The sequence below is a fragment of the Chelonoidis abingdonii genome, chromosome 1 (genome assembly GCF_003597395.2).
Source record: "Chelonoidis abingdonii isolate Lonesome George chromosome 1, CheloAbing_2.0, whole genome shotgun sequence".
Classification (NCBI taxonomy): Eukaryota; Metazoa; Chordata; order Testudines; family Testudinidae; genus Chelonoidis; species Chelonoidis abingdonii.
In genome coordinates, this window is record NC_133769.1 from 71,049,981 (window position 1) to 71,064,986 (window position 15,006).

A 15,006-nucleotide genomic window follows, 5' to 3' on the forward strand; every position below is an offset into this window, starting at 1 on the left:
TGTGCAAGTTTGAGAGCTTCTCTCTCTCACCAACAGAAGTTGGTCCAATAATATCTAATAAAGACATTATCTCACCCACCTTGTCTCTCTCATATCCTGGGACCAATGTGGCTACAACAACACTGCATAAATGGGGAAAATGTTAATTGAGCTATACAGCTATAGATCCTGAGGCACTCTGAATTTAATTAACTAAAGTCTTGCACATTTCAGACCCAGTACTTCAGTGTGTTCACAGACCTAACTTCCTTCTGTGTCAGTGGGAGTTTAGATACGTGGACTGCAGGATTGTTGTCTGATTAGGATGCACAGTGGCAGGTGTAACAATTACATCGCTACGCCAATATAACGCAGCCCGATATAACATGAATTTTGGTAAAGCAGCGCTCCAGAGGGGAGGGGCTGCGCACTCCAACAGATCAAAGCAAGTTTGATACAATGCGGTTTCACCTATAACGCGGTAAGATTTTTTGCTCCCAAGGACAGTGTTATATCAGGGTAGAGGTGTATCTGTTAATTCAGCCAAAATCATGTTTACATCTCCCACATTCACAAGCCTGGAAATTTGGCAAAAGGCATCCAAAACCAGTCATTTTTCACAAGTTTTTTTTTAACTTTAGAACACAAGTGCATACACACCATTCCTGCTGGAGGCAGTGCCAGTGGTAACATCTCTAATATGCCCTCGCTGTGGCTTCATTTTGCCACTCATCAGTGTGCAATAGCAACTGCATAGCACCAGAATTTTGGCCCCACACAGTCTCCATGTTTAGCACATAGCATGGAAATGACAAAAACAACTGCCACGCTTTTCTGTCCAACTATCTTCTTAACAGTACATCACATGTCAATGTACTTATGCTACTGTTGACATTATACATTATTCCCATACTGGTGATACTGCCACCCGGGATGAAAATAATAGGTGCTCAGAAATCTGAAGTACACTCTTTAAGGCTAGCCCAACAAATTAGAACCAAAATTCTGGATTTGGATCAATCTGACCTAGCATTTATTGTTTCAGTTACATGTAAGTGTTAAACTTAGAATAAGAAGTTTAATAAGAGATTATTGGCTGGCCTGGAGATTTAGTGATAATACTGTCCAAATATAAAAGTAAACTTGAATCTCTTGTTTCCTAGTTCTGTGGGATCTTATGTAGGTAGAAAGAATGAAGATGCTTACTTGAGAGTACTCAAGTACTCCTCACAATTGGTCTTACTGTCTGCTCTGGAGGAAGCTACATGGCTTCTGTTCTAGCAGAGTGCCATAGTTAGAGCCATCTGAAAAGAGCAGGGCTCCATAGTGTTAAAAGCAAAACAGAGTTTGTCCTCAGTACTGGCCTTGGTCAGCTTAGCAAAACATGAGACCATTATCTTCAGTGGTCTTATCATTGCAGGTGCAGAGAAATGCCCTCCCCTCTGTAGAAGGAGGGAGTAATAGTACATTTTGAGCCAGTTGCTTAACTGGCAGACATCAGTGATCAAGGCCAGATCAAGATCAAAGATGGTGTAGTGTTCTGATCAAGCAGTAGGGATGGGAGGAATACGTGACGTCAATGGACCTTCTACAGTTACACTAGCTTTGAATTTGGCACATGTATTTTAAAAGCCATGTGGGGCCTTTGCTACAGTGAAACATGCTGTATTTGAATTTTCAACTAAAATGTAAGTGGAATAAAGAAGACAGTATCTGTAAATATGTGTGCAGCACAACTAACTCTTGTCCCTTGTTTGCAAGGAAGGAGCATGTTTTAAACATTTTGTTCCAGGAGCTCAGTGTAAATCAGCTTCTTGCTGACATAGAATTTCAGGCCACATTACTGTCCTTTCTTATATTATCTATCACTTCATAATAATTAGGTGATTAATTCATAATGAGACAAAATGAAATAAAGAGAGATGATGATAATCATTATCAACAATTCATAACTTTTTGTCTAGAAAGATAAGTCCTCAAAAACATCTTGAAGGAAAGCAAATTTAGAGCAAATATCAGCCATATGGTTTTAATTTCACATATTAAATATTATTACTGAGATTGGCCTAGGAATAATCATTAAATAGATATTAAATTACAGGCAGCTGCCTCAATCTAATAGCCTGTCCGATCAATATCGGACTGGTTATCCATATTGACAAAGCTATCTTTCTTACTTTGATTTGAGAAGCAAAAAATGGTTTTGCATCATCATAGTTAAAAAGAGAAATATAATGCCTTTGGTGATTAATTACCCTAAGGCTGGCAGGAAACAAGACAGAAGCAGAAAAAACAAGATTTGCAAATTCTGCCTGAAGTCTGAACAATTTTTTTTTTACATCTAGAATCAGTCATTTTAGAAAACAAATTAGAATCTCAATTTTGCTGTAATACCTAATATTTACCCTCCCCCCCCAGTCCCACTGTAACATCTGTTTTATATTACAAGAATATAAACGTTTCAGTACTGGTATCAATAGAAGAATTAATTGATTGATTTAAATAAGGAAGATAAAATCCTGACCATATTGAAGTCAATTGGAGTTTTTTGACTGAATTCAGTGGGGCCAGAATTTCACCCTGCACCTTTATTAAGTATTCTAAACAATTTTTATAGATGGATGGGGGATCAGAAGCTTGGAAATAATATTAAAACAACAAAACTGAATTACCTAGACACTCTCCATTACCTCTGGTCCCAAACACCAGAGAGACAGACCAATATGCTGATTATCAATGCTTTAGTAAAGTTTTGTAGATTTTATATTTGTATAGAGCAAGGAGTTACCATTGATTAGAATAACTGTTAATGTTACTTAGGCATGTCAGTATCTGATATCCATGAGACAGCTCCCATCTTAAAGGTAGGTTCATGTTTTAAATACCTTGCCGAATCAGGACACTTATTACTTTTTGCTTACAGAATCAAAAAGCCTTAAGGTTCTTCTCTACTATTTCCTCTCAGTTACCAATCTGGGAGATTGTATTAGTTACAGTATGTAATTTAGCATCAAAGGAGTCAAACCACCCTTCTCAAGAGAAGATGGATAGCTTTCAAAATTGATTCAGCTGAGACATTAACTCTGGTAACCGGTTCATCATCTTCATTTTTTTAAAGAAAAATATGGCCTAATCCATGATAGCACTAGCCTTGGCATATGTTCTTCCCTACTCTCTTATCCCCTGGATGATGTCAGTAAATCAGTTAGCAGATAGAATTTAAAATTCAGGGTCGGAAAGAGCTAAAGGCAGTGCTAGTAGTTCAAGGAACACAATTTATAGCCATCTCCTAGTATATTTGGAAAGCCAGAGGACTGCAAGTTGCAAACATGCTTGCATACTACAGTATGTTGCAATATGGTATATGCAAATAAAATCTGGAATGAATAAATACAGTACAAAGCAAGCTACTAGAAATCTTTCATGAAAATAGCTGTAGCTTGGTCTGTATAAAAGAACATGCACTGGCATTTCTCTGAACAGAAACATCCAGTCTGACTGTTGCTCTTATATTTTAACAGCCAAATAACAACACAACAGACTTATAATGACCTCCATTTCCACTGATGCAAGTTGAAAGTCCAGAATTACTTCAGTGCATTTCAGTGGACTTTCACTCCACTGGACTTTCAGTGGACCTTCACTCCTTTAATAGTGACACTTTTTACAATGCTTGATCCTGAGGCGCGTTGAGCACGTCCAACAAAATTCTATGTTCCCTTAACTCCTAGTGATTTCGGCACCTTCAGAACCTCTTAGTTCATTCCAATACAAGAAGATTCCACTGTGCTAATCCTATCAAAATGCAAAGTTATCATCTACCATATTAGTGTCGCATAAATGCTCCTTTACAAAAAGATCATTGCCTTCCCTTCTACTTCTGTTTCAAAGGCTTGGTCCTGCATGGCGCTGAGCTCTTCCAAGAGGTGATGAGCATCCTCAACTTCCATTGTCTCTAAAGAGAGTTGAGGATGGTCAGCACTTCTCAGAAGGGCTCAACATTTTGCAGGACTGGGCCTTACCTGAGAAGAGAAGAAAATCTGCCACAGTCCCCATAAAGGGATGGCATGCTGTCTTTTGACCTCGCTTCTACTACTCCCAGCAGGAAGTTATGAGGAGCTGGGGTGGTCTTGCTGCAGCACTCGCAGTGGAGAGTGAAGAGGAGCTGTTTTTCCTAAAAGCTGCAAGCTGCTAGGAGTGGACATAAGGTTGCTCAGAATGATGCAAAGTCACCTGCCTAACCAGGAGTAAAAGAGAAGGGATATTGTTATGGACACAACAGCAAAATGAGGACTGACACATGCATGGAATTGAGTAGCAGGCCACAACTTTTATTAAACTTTAACACAAGGGAGGGGAACTGCCCGCTCATCATGTATCCTCTCCTATACAAGGCATGTAATGGGTTCCAGTGCAAGGATTACAAGACCCCTTACCATATAACCCATAACATGGAATAGGCTCCCCTCAGCTTACCCTGAAAGACTCATCTCTCTCTGAGTCCTAGCACCCCCTATCCAGTCCCCTTCCGGCCCTTGAGGGAGACAGGGTGCAGCAGGGTGGGAATCTCAACCCATGAGGGCCACAAGGTCTCACCCTATCACTTGAGCCCAAGCGTATCATCAAAATCTTTTATCTCTGGGAACCATTCATTTTATTTTCTTAACTGCACTGGAAACTGGCCACAGATTGCGATGAATAAACAACTCCACCCTGGTACCTCAGTCAGGTACTAAGCATGTTCCTGCTTAACCCACTGTGGCTTGAAAGTGCTACAAGGAAGATAAAAACCTCCTTGGCCCTCCACCAGTTGACCCATGGGAGAAAAAATTCCTTCCTGACCCCCTAAACAGCTGATCAGCTAGACCCACCACATCTGTCAGGCCAGGTTTCCATTTCTAGTTTGGGTGGACAGCTGAAATGGAGCTGAAAGAGGCTCCACATGGCTCCTGCATGGGATGAAATCCTGGGAGCAGGGGAAGGCTGGCCAGTGAGCACCCCTCTCCCCCAGCTGGCCAATGGATGCCAGAGACTTCCAGGGGAAGGAGCGACCTATTGTCCCTTGATGAGTGTCTGCCTCCCTTACCGTTGGGACCATTCCCATTTCCCCACCAGCCCCATCAATTTCCCCCACCCACTGATGCAAGTGGGTGACATTTTTGCCAGGCAGGCCCTCACCCATCATAGTGAAACTCCACATACAGTGAAGTTTTTGTGCTGGGAGATCAAAATTCTTCAACTATAAAAGGGCCCCAGCTTGTGCCAAAATATTGGAAATAGCAGCATAATTACACTGAATTTTGTTTGCTCTTAATAAAGTTGTAGCATCAATCAGCTGTGACAGACAGGAAGAAAACTATAAATGTTTCTGTTTGTTTACTGAAGTTTCCAGAAGTGTTTTACCAATTAAACAAAAGCAAAAGACCCACTTTTCAGAACCTGGAACGTTCTCACTCCAGCATCAGTAACCACCGTCTCCCATGGCTGTGTCTCTGCAGAAAGAGTGAAGTGTACAAAAGGATAAATGTACAAGGAATAGTCTAAGCAGATACCAAACAAGTCTTTTTATATAGCTCTGGCAATAGACCTTAAACCTCACCTGCCGTTATCTCACCTATTCCCCTATAACTCCTTTCCTGAGCTGAGATTGCTAGTTGTGCAGAACTATGCTGAAAGAGTACAGAATTGCAGGAATATACATTTCTATCAGCTTAGTGTTTTGTTTTATTTTTACAGAATTTTTACTTTTTTTAAAAAAAAATCAGCATTTTAGGGTATATATACACTGCAGTCTGAGGTGTGACTGCAGCTTGGATAGACATAACTCCACTAGCATAAAAATAGCGGTGCACAGTCAACACACTGGTTCCTGCAATACGAGTAGGTCCCCAGTGTACTTGTATAGCCTGCAATGAAGCCCCTGCCACCACATCTACACTGCTATATTTTGCCATGCTAGTGTGAGCATTTCTACCTGGGATTGCAGTGTAGATATACCCTGAGTGTACAAGCTCAACTCGTGCTTCTACAAAAATTCAAGCACGTGCAGAAGGTTACTTATGTGAGTAGCCCAATTGAGAGGTATGAGACTACTCATCTGAGTAAAATTATGCAGCAGAGGTGTAAGTTACTGTAGTACTGGTTCTTTATTTGTGAGATTCTGAAATGGGATTCTAAGCCAATAGCTTCCAAAAATAAACAAATGCAGTAACTCTGTTTCCTTTTAATTGCCTTTTTATTATGGAGAAGTTATATATTTCAGTCTTCTTTTTGTTTAGTGTAATATTTCTGAAACAACAAATCATGGAACTGTGGGAACTAAAAAAAAATATTCAACTTTTCTGAAATTTAAATTTAAAACATATACAAACAACAGAGGCCAGATGTTTGGTTATGTAAGGACTATAAACAAACTCATTCATTCCCCCTTTCAGAAATCATTAACTAAATGCACCACCATGGAGGCAGACAATCCATCCATCCTCAGCTCTGTAGGGGAGGGAGGTATTTACCCATCCAGTTTCAGATCATTAATCAAAGTCCATCCAAAGTCCAACTGAAGTCATGACTTGAATGACTTAGTGTAATGGGAAACAAAACCCCAGAAACAATGCACTCACTGGCTTCAGTACTGAAGCATAAAAAAAATTCTAACTACACAGGGAAATTCATTGTGGACCGCCTGAGAAAACATATCCTAAGTGTGCAAATGCAGTCAATATGTTATTTAAAATTGCAAAGTATGCATACATCAAAAACCATACAACCTTTCAAATTTAAACATAGACAACATGAACAACCATGTTTATTATTCTGAGAGAAGAATAAAACCAATATCCTACAGATTTAGCTACCTGTGATAGCAACAAAAGAATTGATTTCCCTTTGATGCCCAGATTGGGGTAGGATGGGAATAGCAAGTAGAGAAACACATGACAGCATTAAAAAAACTGTCAAGAATAGAGCAACCAAATTTGCAGTGTGCCCTACAGAAGTGACTAGATAACTTTCACCCAAGAGTGTTAAAAGAATTGGCCAAGGATCTCACTGATCCAAATCTTGGAACACTGGGAAAGTTCCAGAGAACTGGAAAAAAAGCTAATGTTTTGCCAAAATTTAAAAAGGATAAATGAGATGACCTGGGAAACTGTAGGTTGATTAGCCTGACATCAGTCCATGGCAAAATCATGGAAAGGCTGGTATAGACACAATCAATAAAAAATTAGAAGATAGTAATATAATTAATTCTAATCAACATCTTTTTATGAAAAATAAGTACTGTCCAACAACCTTGATATACTATACCGCTGTGATCACAGGTTTGCTTGATAAAAGTAACTGTGCTGACATAATATACTTAACACTTCTGTTGGTCCCATGTGACATTCTGATTAAAAAATAGCACTATACATAATCAGTGCATCCCATAACAAATGGATTAAAACTGGTTAACTGATAGATCTCAAAAAGTAAGTCTAAATGGGGAATCCACAAGCAATGGGAGATCTTTCTATTGGGATCCTGGAGGGATCTGTTCTTGACCCAATGCTTTTCTACATCTGTAACAATAATCTGAAAGAAAATATAAAATAATTGCTGGTAAAGTTTGCAGAGGACACAAAAATTAGTGGAATGGTAAATAATGATGGGGATAATTATGCAAACTGACCTGGATTGCTTGGAAAGGTGTACTCGTTTGAACAAACATGTATTTTAACACCACCAAATGCAAGGATACACATTTAAGCACAAAGAATGTAGACCACAATTATAAGAGGAAAGACTGTATCTCCTCTGGAAAGCAGTGACTTTGAAAAATATTTAGGGGTTATGGTAGATAACCAGTTGAATATGAGCTCCCCATCTGATGTTGTAGCAAATAAGATGAATGTGATCCTTGGCTGCAGAAGCAGGGGTGGAATAGGGAAGTGGTATTATCTCTGCATACAGCATTAGTGAGACCACTAATACAATCCTGAGTCCACTTCTCATGTCCACACTTCAGAAAGGAAGTTGACAAACTGGAAATGGTTCTGAAGAGAGCTACAAAAATTATTTGAGGTTTGGAAAACTTGCTGTACAGTGAGAGCCTAAAGAAGCCCAATCTATTTAATTTATCACAGTTAAGAGGTGACTTGATCAGGATCTACAAGGAGCTTCCTTTATGAGGAAGATATTTCTATATTGAGGGCTCTTTAATCTAGAACAGTAGTGGGCAACCTGTGCCTCGTGGGCTGCACACGGCCTATCAGGGTAATCTGCTGGTGGCGGGCCACAAGACAGCTGGTTTACATTGACTGTCCGCAGGCACAGCTGCCCACAGCTCCCAGTGGTCACGGTTCACTGTTCCTGGCAATGTGAGCTGCAGGAAGCGCAACAGGGGTGGCGAACAGCAAACCGCAGCCACTGGAAGCTACGAGTGGCCGTGCCTGCAGACGGTCAATGTAAACAAACTGTCTCGTGGCCCACCACTAGATTACCTTGACAGCTGTGTGCAGCCCGCAGGCTGCAGGTTGCCCACCACTGATCTAAAAGAACAAAAATATAATGTGATCTCATGGTTGGAAGCTGAAGTTAGACAAATTCAGACTAGAAACAGGTACACATTTTTAACTGTGAGAATAATTAATCATTGAAAAAAATTACTTAGGGGTGTGGTAGATTCTTTCTCCCTTGCTGTTTTTAAGTCAGGGCTAGATGTTTTTCTAAAAATCATGGTCCTGATGCAGAAATTACTAGGTGAAGTTCTTTGTCTTAGAAAGTCAAATTAGACTAAAATATTCATCCTGCTGGCCGTGAAGTCTTTGTATGAAAAATGACAAATTACTCTGGTACATTTTCTCCCAGAGAGAATTCTGCAAAAAAAGTACTTTGACCAGAAAATCTTGGGCCAATTAGAATCAACTCAAATATATTCCAAAAAGCAGCTAAACTCACCCTTAATTTCCTCCAAATAGGCACAGGTGTATATTAATAGAATTATAATCACAGACATTTTTGTTTGTTTCAAAAAATGATTTTAAGCTACTACACTTCAAAATAGTGCAAGACACTAAATGTACAGTTCACCACAAAAAGGTCTAATGAGGTTCTGAATCTGGAAAAATAAGTACTATGCTACTGAAATGCAACCGTAAAGGTGCATAGTGTTCCAATGAAATAGGCATGGTCCATCTTTCACTAACAGTCCCCTCCCTCCTCTGAACAGCTGGGATCCTTATTCAGGAGCTGTTGAACAGGTGTGGTTTTCCAATTAAAGCTTTACCACAGGGAATATTCCACTTCACGCAGAAAGTATGAACCTCAGCAGAGCCTTTTTGGATGGGAGTCTTTGGTATGGAGTGTTATTGCAACATTGGTCAAGTCCTGGTTACAGTGTTCTCTTTTACCTACTCTGTTGAGGGAAAGGGTGGCCCGTGGGTTAGGACTCTAGCTTGAGTCTTTGAAGAGCTGTGTTCAAATGCCTGCTTCCCCCTGCCTCCAACTCAGTGTGTGATATCGGACAAGATACTTAGCCTAACTTAAGGCTAAGTTGCCCAGCTGTACTTTTTACCTCTCAGGGATTTTGTGGGGATAAATACTTTAAAAATGATGAGATACTCAGACACCATATTGCAGGGGGCCATATAAGAATGATAGATCCATTATTTCACATCAAATATGGGATATCTTTCTTCTGCACATCCTGAAGAATGCATCTCCTTTTGGAAAAATAGCAGACCTAACAAATGCATTTGTGATGTTTATTTATTAAAGTTTGTAAGACATCACACACATACACACACACACACACATACGCCCAAAAAAGGGAAGGTGCTGTAGAAATGGAAAGTATTGTAAGAAATTTTAGCAATTACATTGAGGGCCACATTTTTATAAACATGTTCCTGGGGAAAAGATGCATGTCTCATTACTTAATGTGCAGTCATGGTAAATGAGCCATGATCATTAATGTGTGCATGTACTGTGATTGTGTGCACGTACTGATTGTGTGCACAATTGCATTAAAATGAATGCACAAGTTATGCATGCACAGTTCTAACAATATGAGCCAGAATGTTCCATAATACCACTGGTAGTCAGCCTATTTATATTTTAGTATTAGATGTTGTTTACTCTTTAAAAAGAACAGTATGAACAATTAGCTATGCATTGTAAACCATAAACTTGATTTATAGTGAAAGTGCATTTGTCTCTGCAGCTCAGCTGCCAGTAAATTGAATACACAGTTACAGGATTTTTTTTAACAGTATATTAATGATGACAAAACAAGGCTCCTAAACAACTGCCTTTGGCATCAGTGGTTCAAACATACTCATGTTGCTTTGTAACAACCAAATTATTTCCACATGAAGAGAAATGTATTTACCCCCCTCCTTTTATTTCTTTCTTTTTTTTTTTAAACCCTGCAGACGTCTTGCAGGAAATGGCTTGACATACATTCCCAGGGGAGCATTTGCTGGCCTTTTCAGTCTTAAAGTGCTGTAAGTAAACTGTATTGTGTTTGATATATTTCTGATTTCCTAAATGCTCCAGGAAACTAATTAACATGTAAAGATTTGATTAAGTAAATTGCATATTTTGATCAGTCCATTGTGTGCTATTCAGATGGAATGAAGATACATATTAACATTTGTATATCTTTGCTTTATCATATGGAAAATGTCCTAAACACAGATAGTTCTAAAACAGCCTGTTCATCAACTAAATGTCATTGTACAGTATCAAAGACAAAAATTGTTCCAGTTAATCGTTTCTTTAACTGTCCACAAAAGTTCCAACTTCCAAGTCTAAAAGCTTCAGAGGCGTTTTTAATGGTTGGATAAAATTGAGGATAATTTTTCTTTTAGCTTTTTGAGGGGCAACCTGGATAGTTTAATTACTGTAAACTAGGCATAATTTAAATACAGCTCTCCGTTCATATCTAAATCTTGTATCCTCATGGATGTAGTCAGTTCAGAAAAAGCTCAGGTCCATAAAAACCCAGTTAAAGAATATCTTCTGCCTTCTTTATGTTTATTTTTGATTAAAAACTTGTGCATTTGAGAAGTATAATACTGCACATAATAAAAGTTGTAAAAATAGGATTATGGGCCAAATCCCATTCTATTTACTTAACTCAACTTCAGGGGAAGTTTTGCCTGGGTAAGGATGTCAAAATTTGCCCCTTTTGAAATAAAATGCCAATGACCTATTCAGTATCAGCCAAATCCAGAGATCCTATTCACTTCAGGAATATGCCCAGCCACTGCAAGACGTGTAAGTGGGGAGAAGGTAACAAGGACTCTCTCACCACTGTCCACTCAGGAGTTGGCACAATAGCAGTCTTTGGCTCAGGGAGCTCTGAGGCTACCAAGGGATAGTGCTACTGTCAGAAATAGCTCCTCTGCTGGGGACCTAGAAGGAACAGAGCCAAAGCCACACTACCCCTTCTGCAGTGACCAGCTCAGCTTCTGGCTGGACATAGAGGAGAGCTGGTCACACTCCCCTCTGCACTTTCCCTTACTGGTTGGCTGGGCATTAACAGCACAATAGAGTTCTTAATTTTTACTCAGGCAAAGCCCTTTTGCACAGTGGGAGTTTACCCAGGCATAGACTTCTGGCTTTGGCACTTCTTGGGATTTTCTGGAAGTTGTCTGTTCCTGCTCTAGCCCCAAATGTTTCATCAAATTCAAAAAAAATGAAAAGTGCGTTTCAGCCCCTGAGAAGAAGGTGGTGTGACAGATATAGAATGGATTGTTTTTCAGGTCATTGCCTTTTTTTGTGCAACAAGGAGCAACTTCCTCTGTAGACTTGAAAAAACTAATCTCACCAAACCAAATTCTATAATCTTTTCTCAGGCAAAACTCTACCTGGGTCAAATTTTAAAGTCTTTACGGAGAAAAATTCCAATTAGCTGTAATAGCTGTTTTCTTGAGTAAGAATCTCAGGAGGTGGTCCATTGCCTTTGAAATTTTGTCTGAGTAAGAAATAGGAAGGGTCTTGAGTTTTTTGGGGGAGCCAGATTCATAAGCACCTGAAAAGAGTTAGGATCACAAGTCCCATTGAAAGCCAGTGAGACTTTGTATTCTGAACGGCCTCTGATGCTTTTGAAAATCCAGCTCTTAGCTAGCATGTTACTATTAATACAGTTAGTTCATGCTGTAGGTATTTGCTCACCTTGAGAAGACAAATCCACTAACGAAAGAATGCAAAAATGTGAGTTTTAAAGGTGGTTTAATAATTTTTAGATAGATGTGTAAATTACATCTTAATTTGATACGTTCAAAATCTGCACCCTATAATACCCATACAATCCCATTCCTGGAGTTTCATGGGTGAAAGAGAGCAAAATTTGGCCTAAAGTACGTAAAGTAAAATAATTTCCTTTTCTTACATTGTTTCCGGATTTTAATGAAGAATGCTGCAGAACAATCAGTTAAAGCAGGTTCCTACAGAAGCACTCCAGAACTTGCGCAGTCTTCAGTCTCTGTAAGTATACTTGATAGTTACATTAACAACCTAATGTAGTGTAGTATAATTTATAAGATAATGTTGTTATCAAATAGTATATTTGGTCAACTTTTTCTTCACAACTCCTTTTGAATTCATTTTCAACTACAATACCATATTCTTCAATTAAACATCAGAAGTGACTTCATGTGAAAGTTGCTTTACAGTACCTTAAGATGGTTCAAAGTCTGAGCGAAGATCCACTGCACTGTGATACTGTTCGGTCAAGTATAATTGGATATAGAAATTGCTTTCATGAACACTGCTGATCTTTCTCATGATTAAGGTTTCCTGAAGAACACCTTTAATATATTTTTAAATCTCTAAATGACATTGTAATAAATTTTTGCTTTACAACACTGAAAACACTATTAATTCCCTTTTGTGTAATATGCTTGAATCACATGAGGCAAATAGATATATGATTTTGCTGTACCATATTAGCCTTGTCTATGAGCCTCCATTTTATCAGAACTATTGCCCAGGTCCAGAGACCAAAAGTTACCATTAGCTGGCTGTTTAGTGGCTTGTGTGAAGTGATATGAATTGTCTTATGGTAGTTCCCAGTAAACAAGTAAGAAAGGATAGTCTTGTGGGTAACACAGGAGTGGGAGTCAGTAGATAAATATTCTATTTCCAGATTAGCCGCAAACATCCATTGTGACCTGGGCAAGAAAGTGGAGTCTAAAGTTTCAAAAGTATTGACTAATTTTGAGTGCTGAACTTAAGACATCAAGATAGCCAGAGCTGGGCACTCAAAATCTTAGGTTCCTTACATATGGGGACATGTGAAAATTCAGATAGCAACTTCTCGGTGCTTCAGTTTTTCCCATATGCAGAATTGGTGTAAAGCCCATCCTCTTCACAAGGGTAGTGGAGGCATAATTAATCTTTGTAAATTTTTTAGGTCCTCGTGTGGAAGTCACTAAAAAAATTCAAATATTTAATGTCACAAAAACCATGACCACAGTTTGCACTAATTAGCAACTTCATTGGGATTCTGCAGAGAGGATGAGGACTCAGAGGACATATAGACTATGCTATAGAGTGGCTTAGCTCAGAGTTGAGACATATTGATGGGGTATTGTGGAAAAACTTGAACTCTCTCAGATTATGCTATAGCCTTGTTCTGTGTATAAAGAGAAGACTCCAGTGTAGTTAACTCAATATCTTTTGCATACACTAAATTCAGACAAAAAATTTTAAAAAACTGAAATTTTTTGTAATGATTTCAAACATAAAATGACATCTCTGTGACTTTCAATTATATATACATAATGCTAGGCAATAATATTGCCCATGCATTCTTATGTCTGCCTTGGATAACATTTGGCTTCTGTATTTTCAAAAAGTTTATTACAGACGCTAGTGTAAAGCAATTTAAGAATTGGTTATCTAATAATTGTTACTTCCTTCAGCGACCTTTTTCTTTTATTGACCAGAGATAGCGTAAAATATCTCAAGCATATGCTTTTAAGGTTATTCTTCTTTCCTTTGATTTTCGTGGAAGTCATGAGAAAACTCATGTCTAATGACTACATATGATTTTTCCCCCTTTTAAACATAAAAATCATATCTTGCTAAATCTCATTATTCTATCGGTATTTGGGGCTAAAACATGATAAGGCAGGCAAACAAGGGACTTTTTGGTGCTTTGAGAGAGACTGTGGAATTTTCAGTACCGTTTCTACGTAAAATGTCAGTAACTCTCATTTTTTGTTGAGAATGTCTTTCCCTGAGGTGGGAAGGAAGAAGCTGAAGAAGAAAACCATAGGGTTATGTGGTCTGTGTAAAAGACTGGTATCTGGTGACAGAATTAAAATAAAAAAAGAATGACAGAGGCCAGTAAGAACTTTAAACAGCTGTGTAGCAGACAGAAGATGGAGTGATAAGGGCTTGTACAGGAAAGCTACTATCAGCTGAAAGAAGATCATTGGCAAAAGTGAACTCTTTGAGGAAAAGAAAACCATGATTCTTTTCTTTGTTCCAACTGGGTTGTGTCTGTCAGATAAAGGTGTGCAGAGATTCAGTTTCTTGTTTCAGAGAGTGTAGTAATTTTCTGTTCAGAAGGTGACTCTTGCTTTGGTTTCTGATTTACAATAGGAATTACTTTTTGAAACCCTTGAAATAACAGAAGTTCTATCAAAAGAGTAATTAAAAGGTTAAAAGCTCTTAGAAACCTTTTACCAAAGCAAAGTTTTCTTTAGGATAGCCAGGTTTAGTATTTATTTATGATTAACTTTATAGTCTGGCATGATTTGTGTGAGCTTCATTAACCCAGTCCTTAGGCTAGAGTAGTTGTGAACTGCTGAATGTTGGTGCCAACTCTCTCATCCTTTTTTTGTAAACTCTAAAAATATTATTGTGTTTAGGGGTGGGTAGCCAAGCTAATTCTATTGTGGCCTTAAAGGATGTGTAGCTGATCATGTGACAATGCTAAATTCATTTTATTAGTACAAAAAAAAGCTACAACTTTTCCCTGCTCACTCACAGCACCAGTTTAATAGCAATTGTTTTATTTATGCATAAAAATAT

At 38.6% G+C, this 15,006-nt stretch overlaps 1 protein-coding gene across 2 annotated transcripts in view; it reads left to right on the plus strand.

The window, feature by feature from the left end:
• Positions 1–15,006, plus strand: part of LGR5 (leucine rich repeat containing G protein-coupled receptor 5) — a 143,415-nt gene that overhangs the window by 79,809 nt on the left and 48,600 nt on the right. For both annotated transcript variants that reach the window (XM_032803814.2, XM_032803815.2), the window contains exons 3-4: positions 10,392–10,463; positions 12,379–12,450. In XM_032803814.2, coding sequence (XP_032659705.1) covers positions 10,392–10,463; positions 12,379–12,450 — 144 coding nt within the window. The remainder of the gene's footprint in view (positions 1–10,391; positions 10,464–12,378; positions 12,451–15,006) is intronic.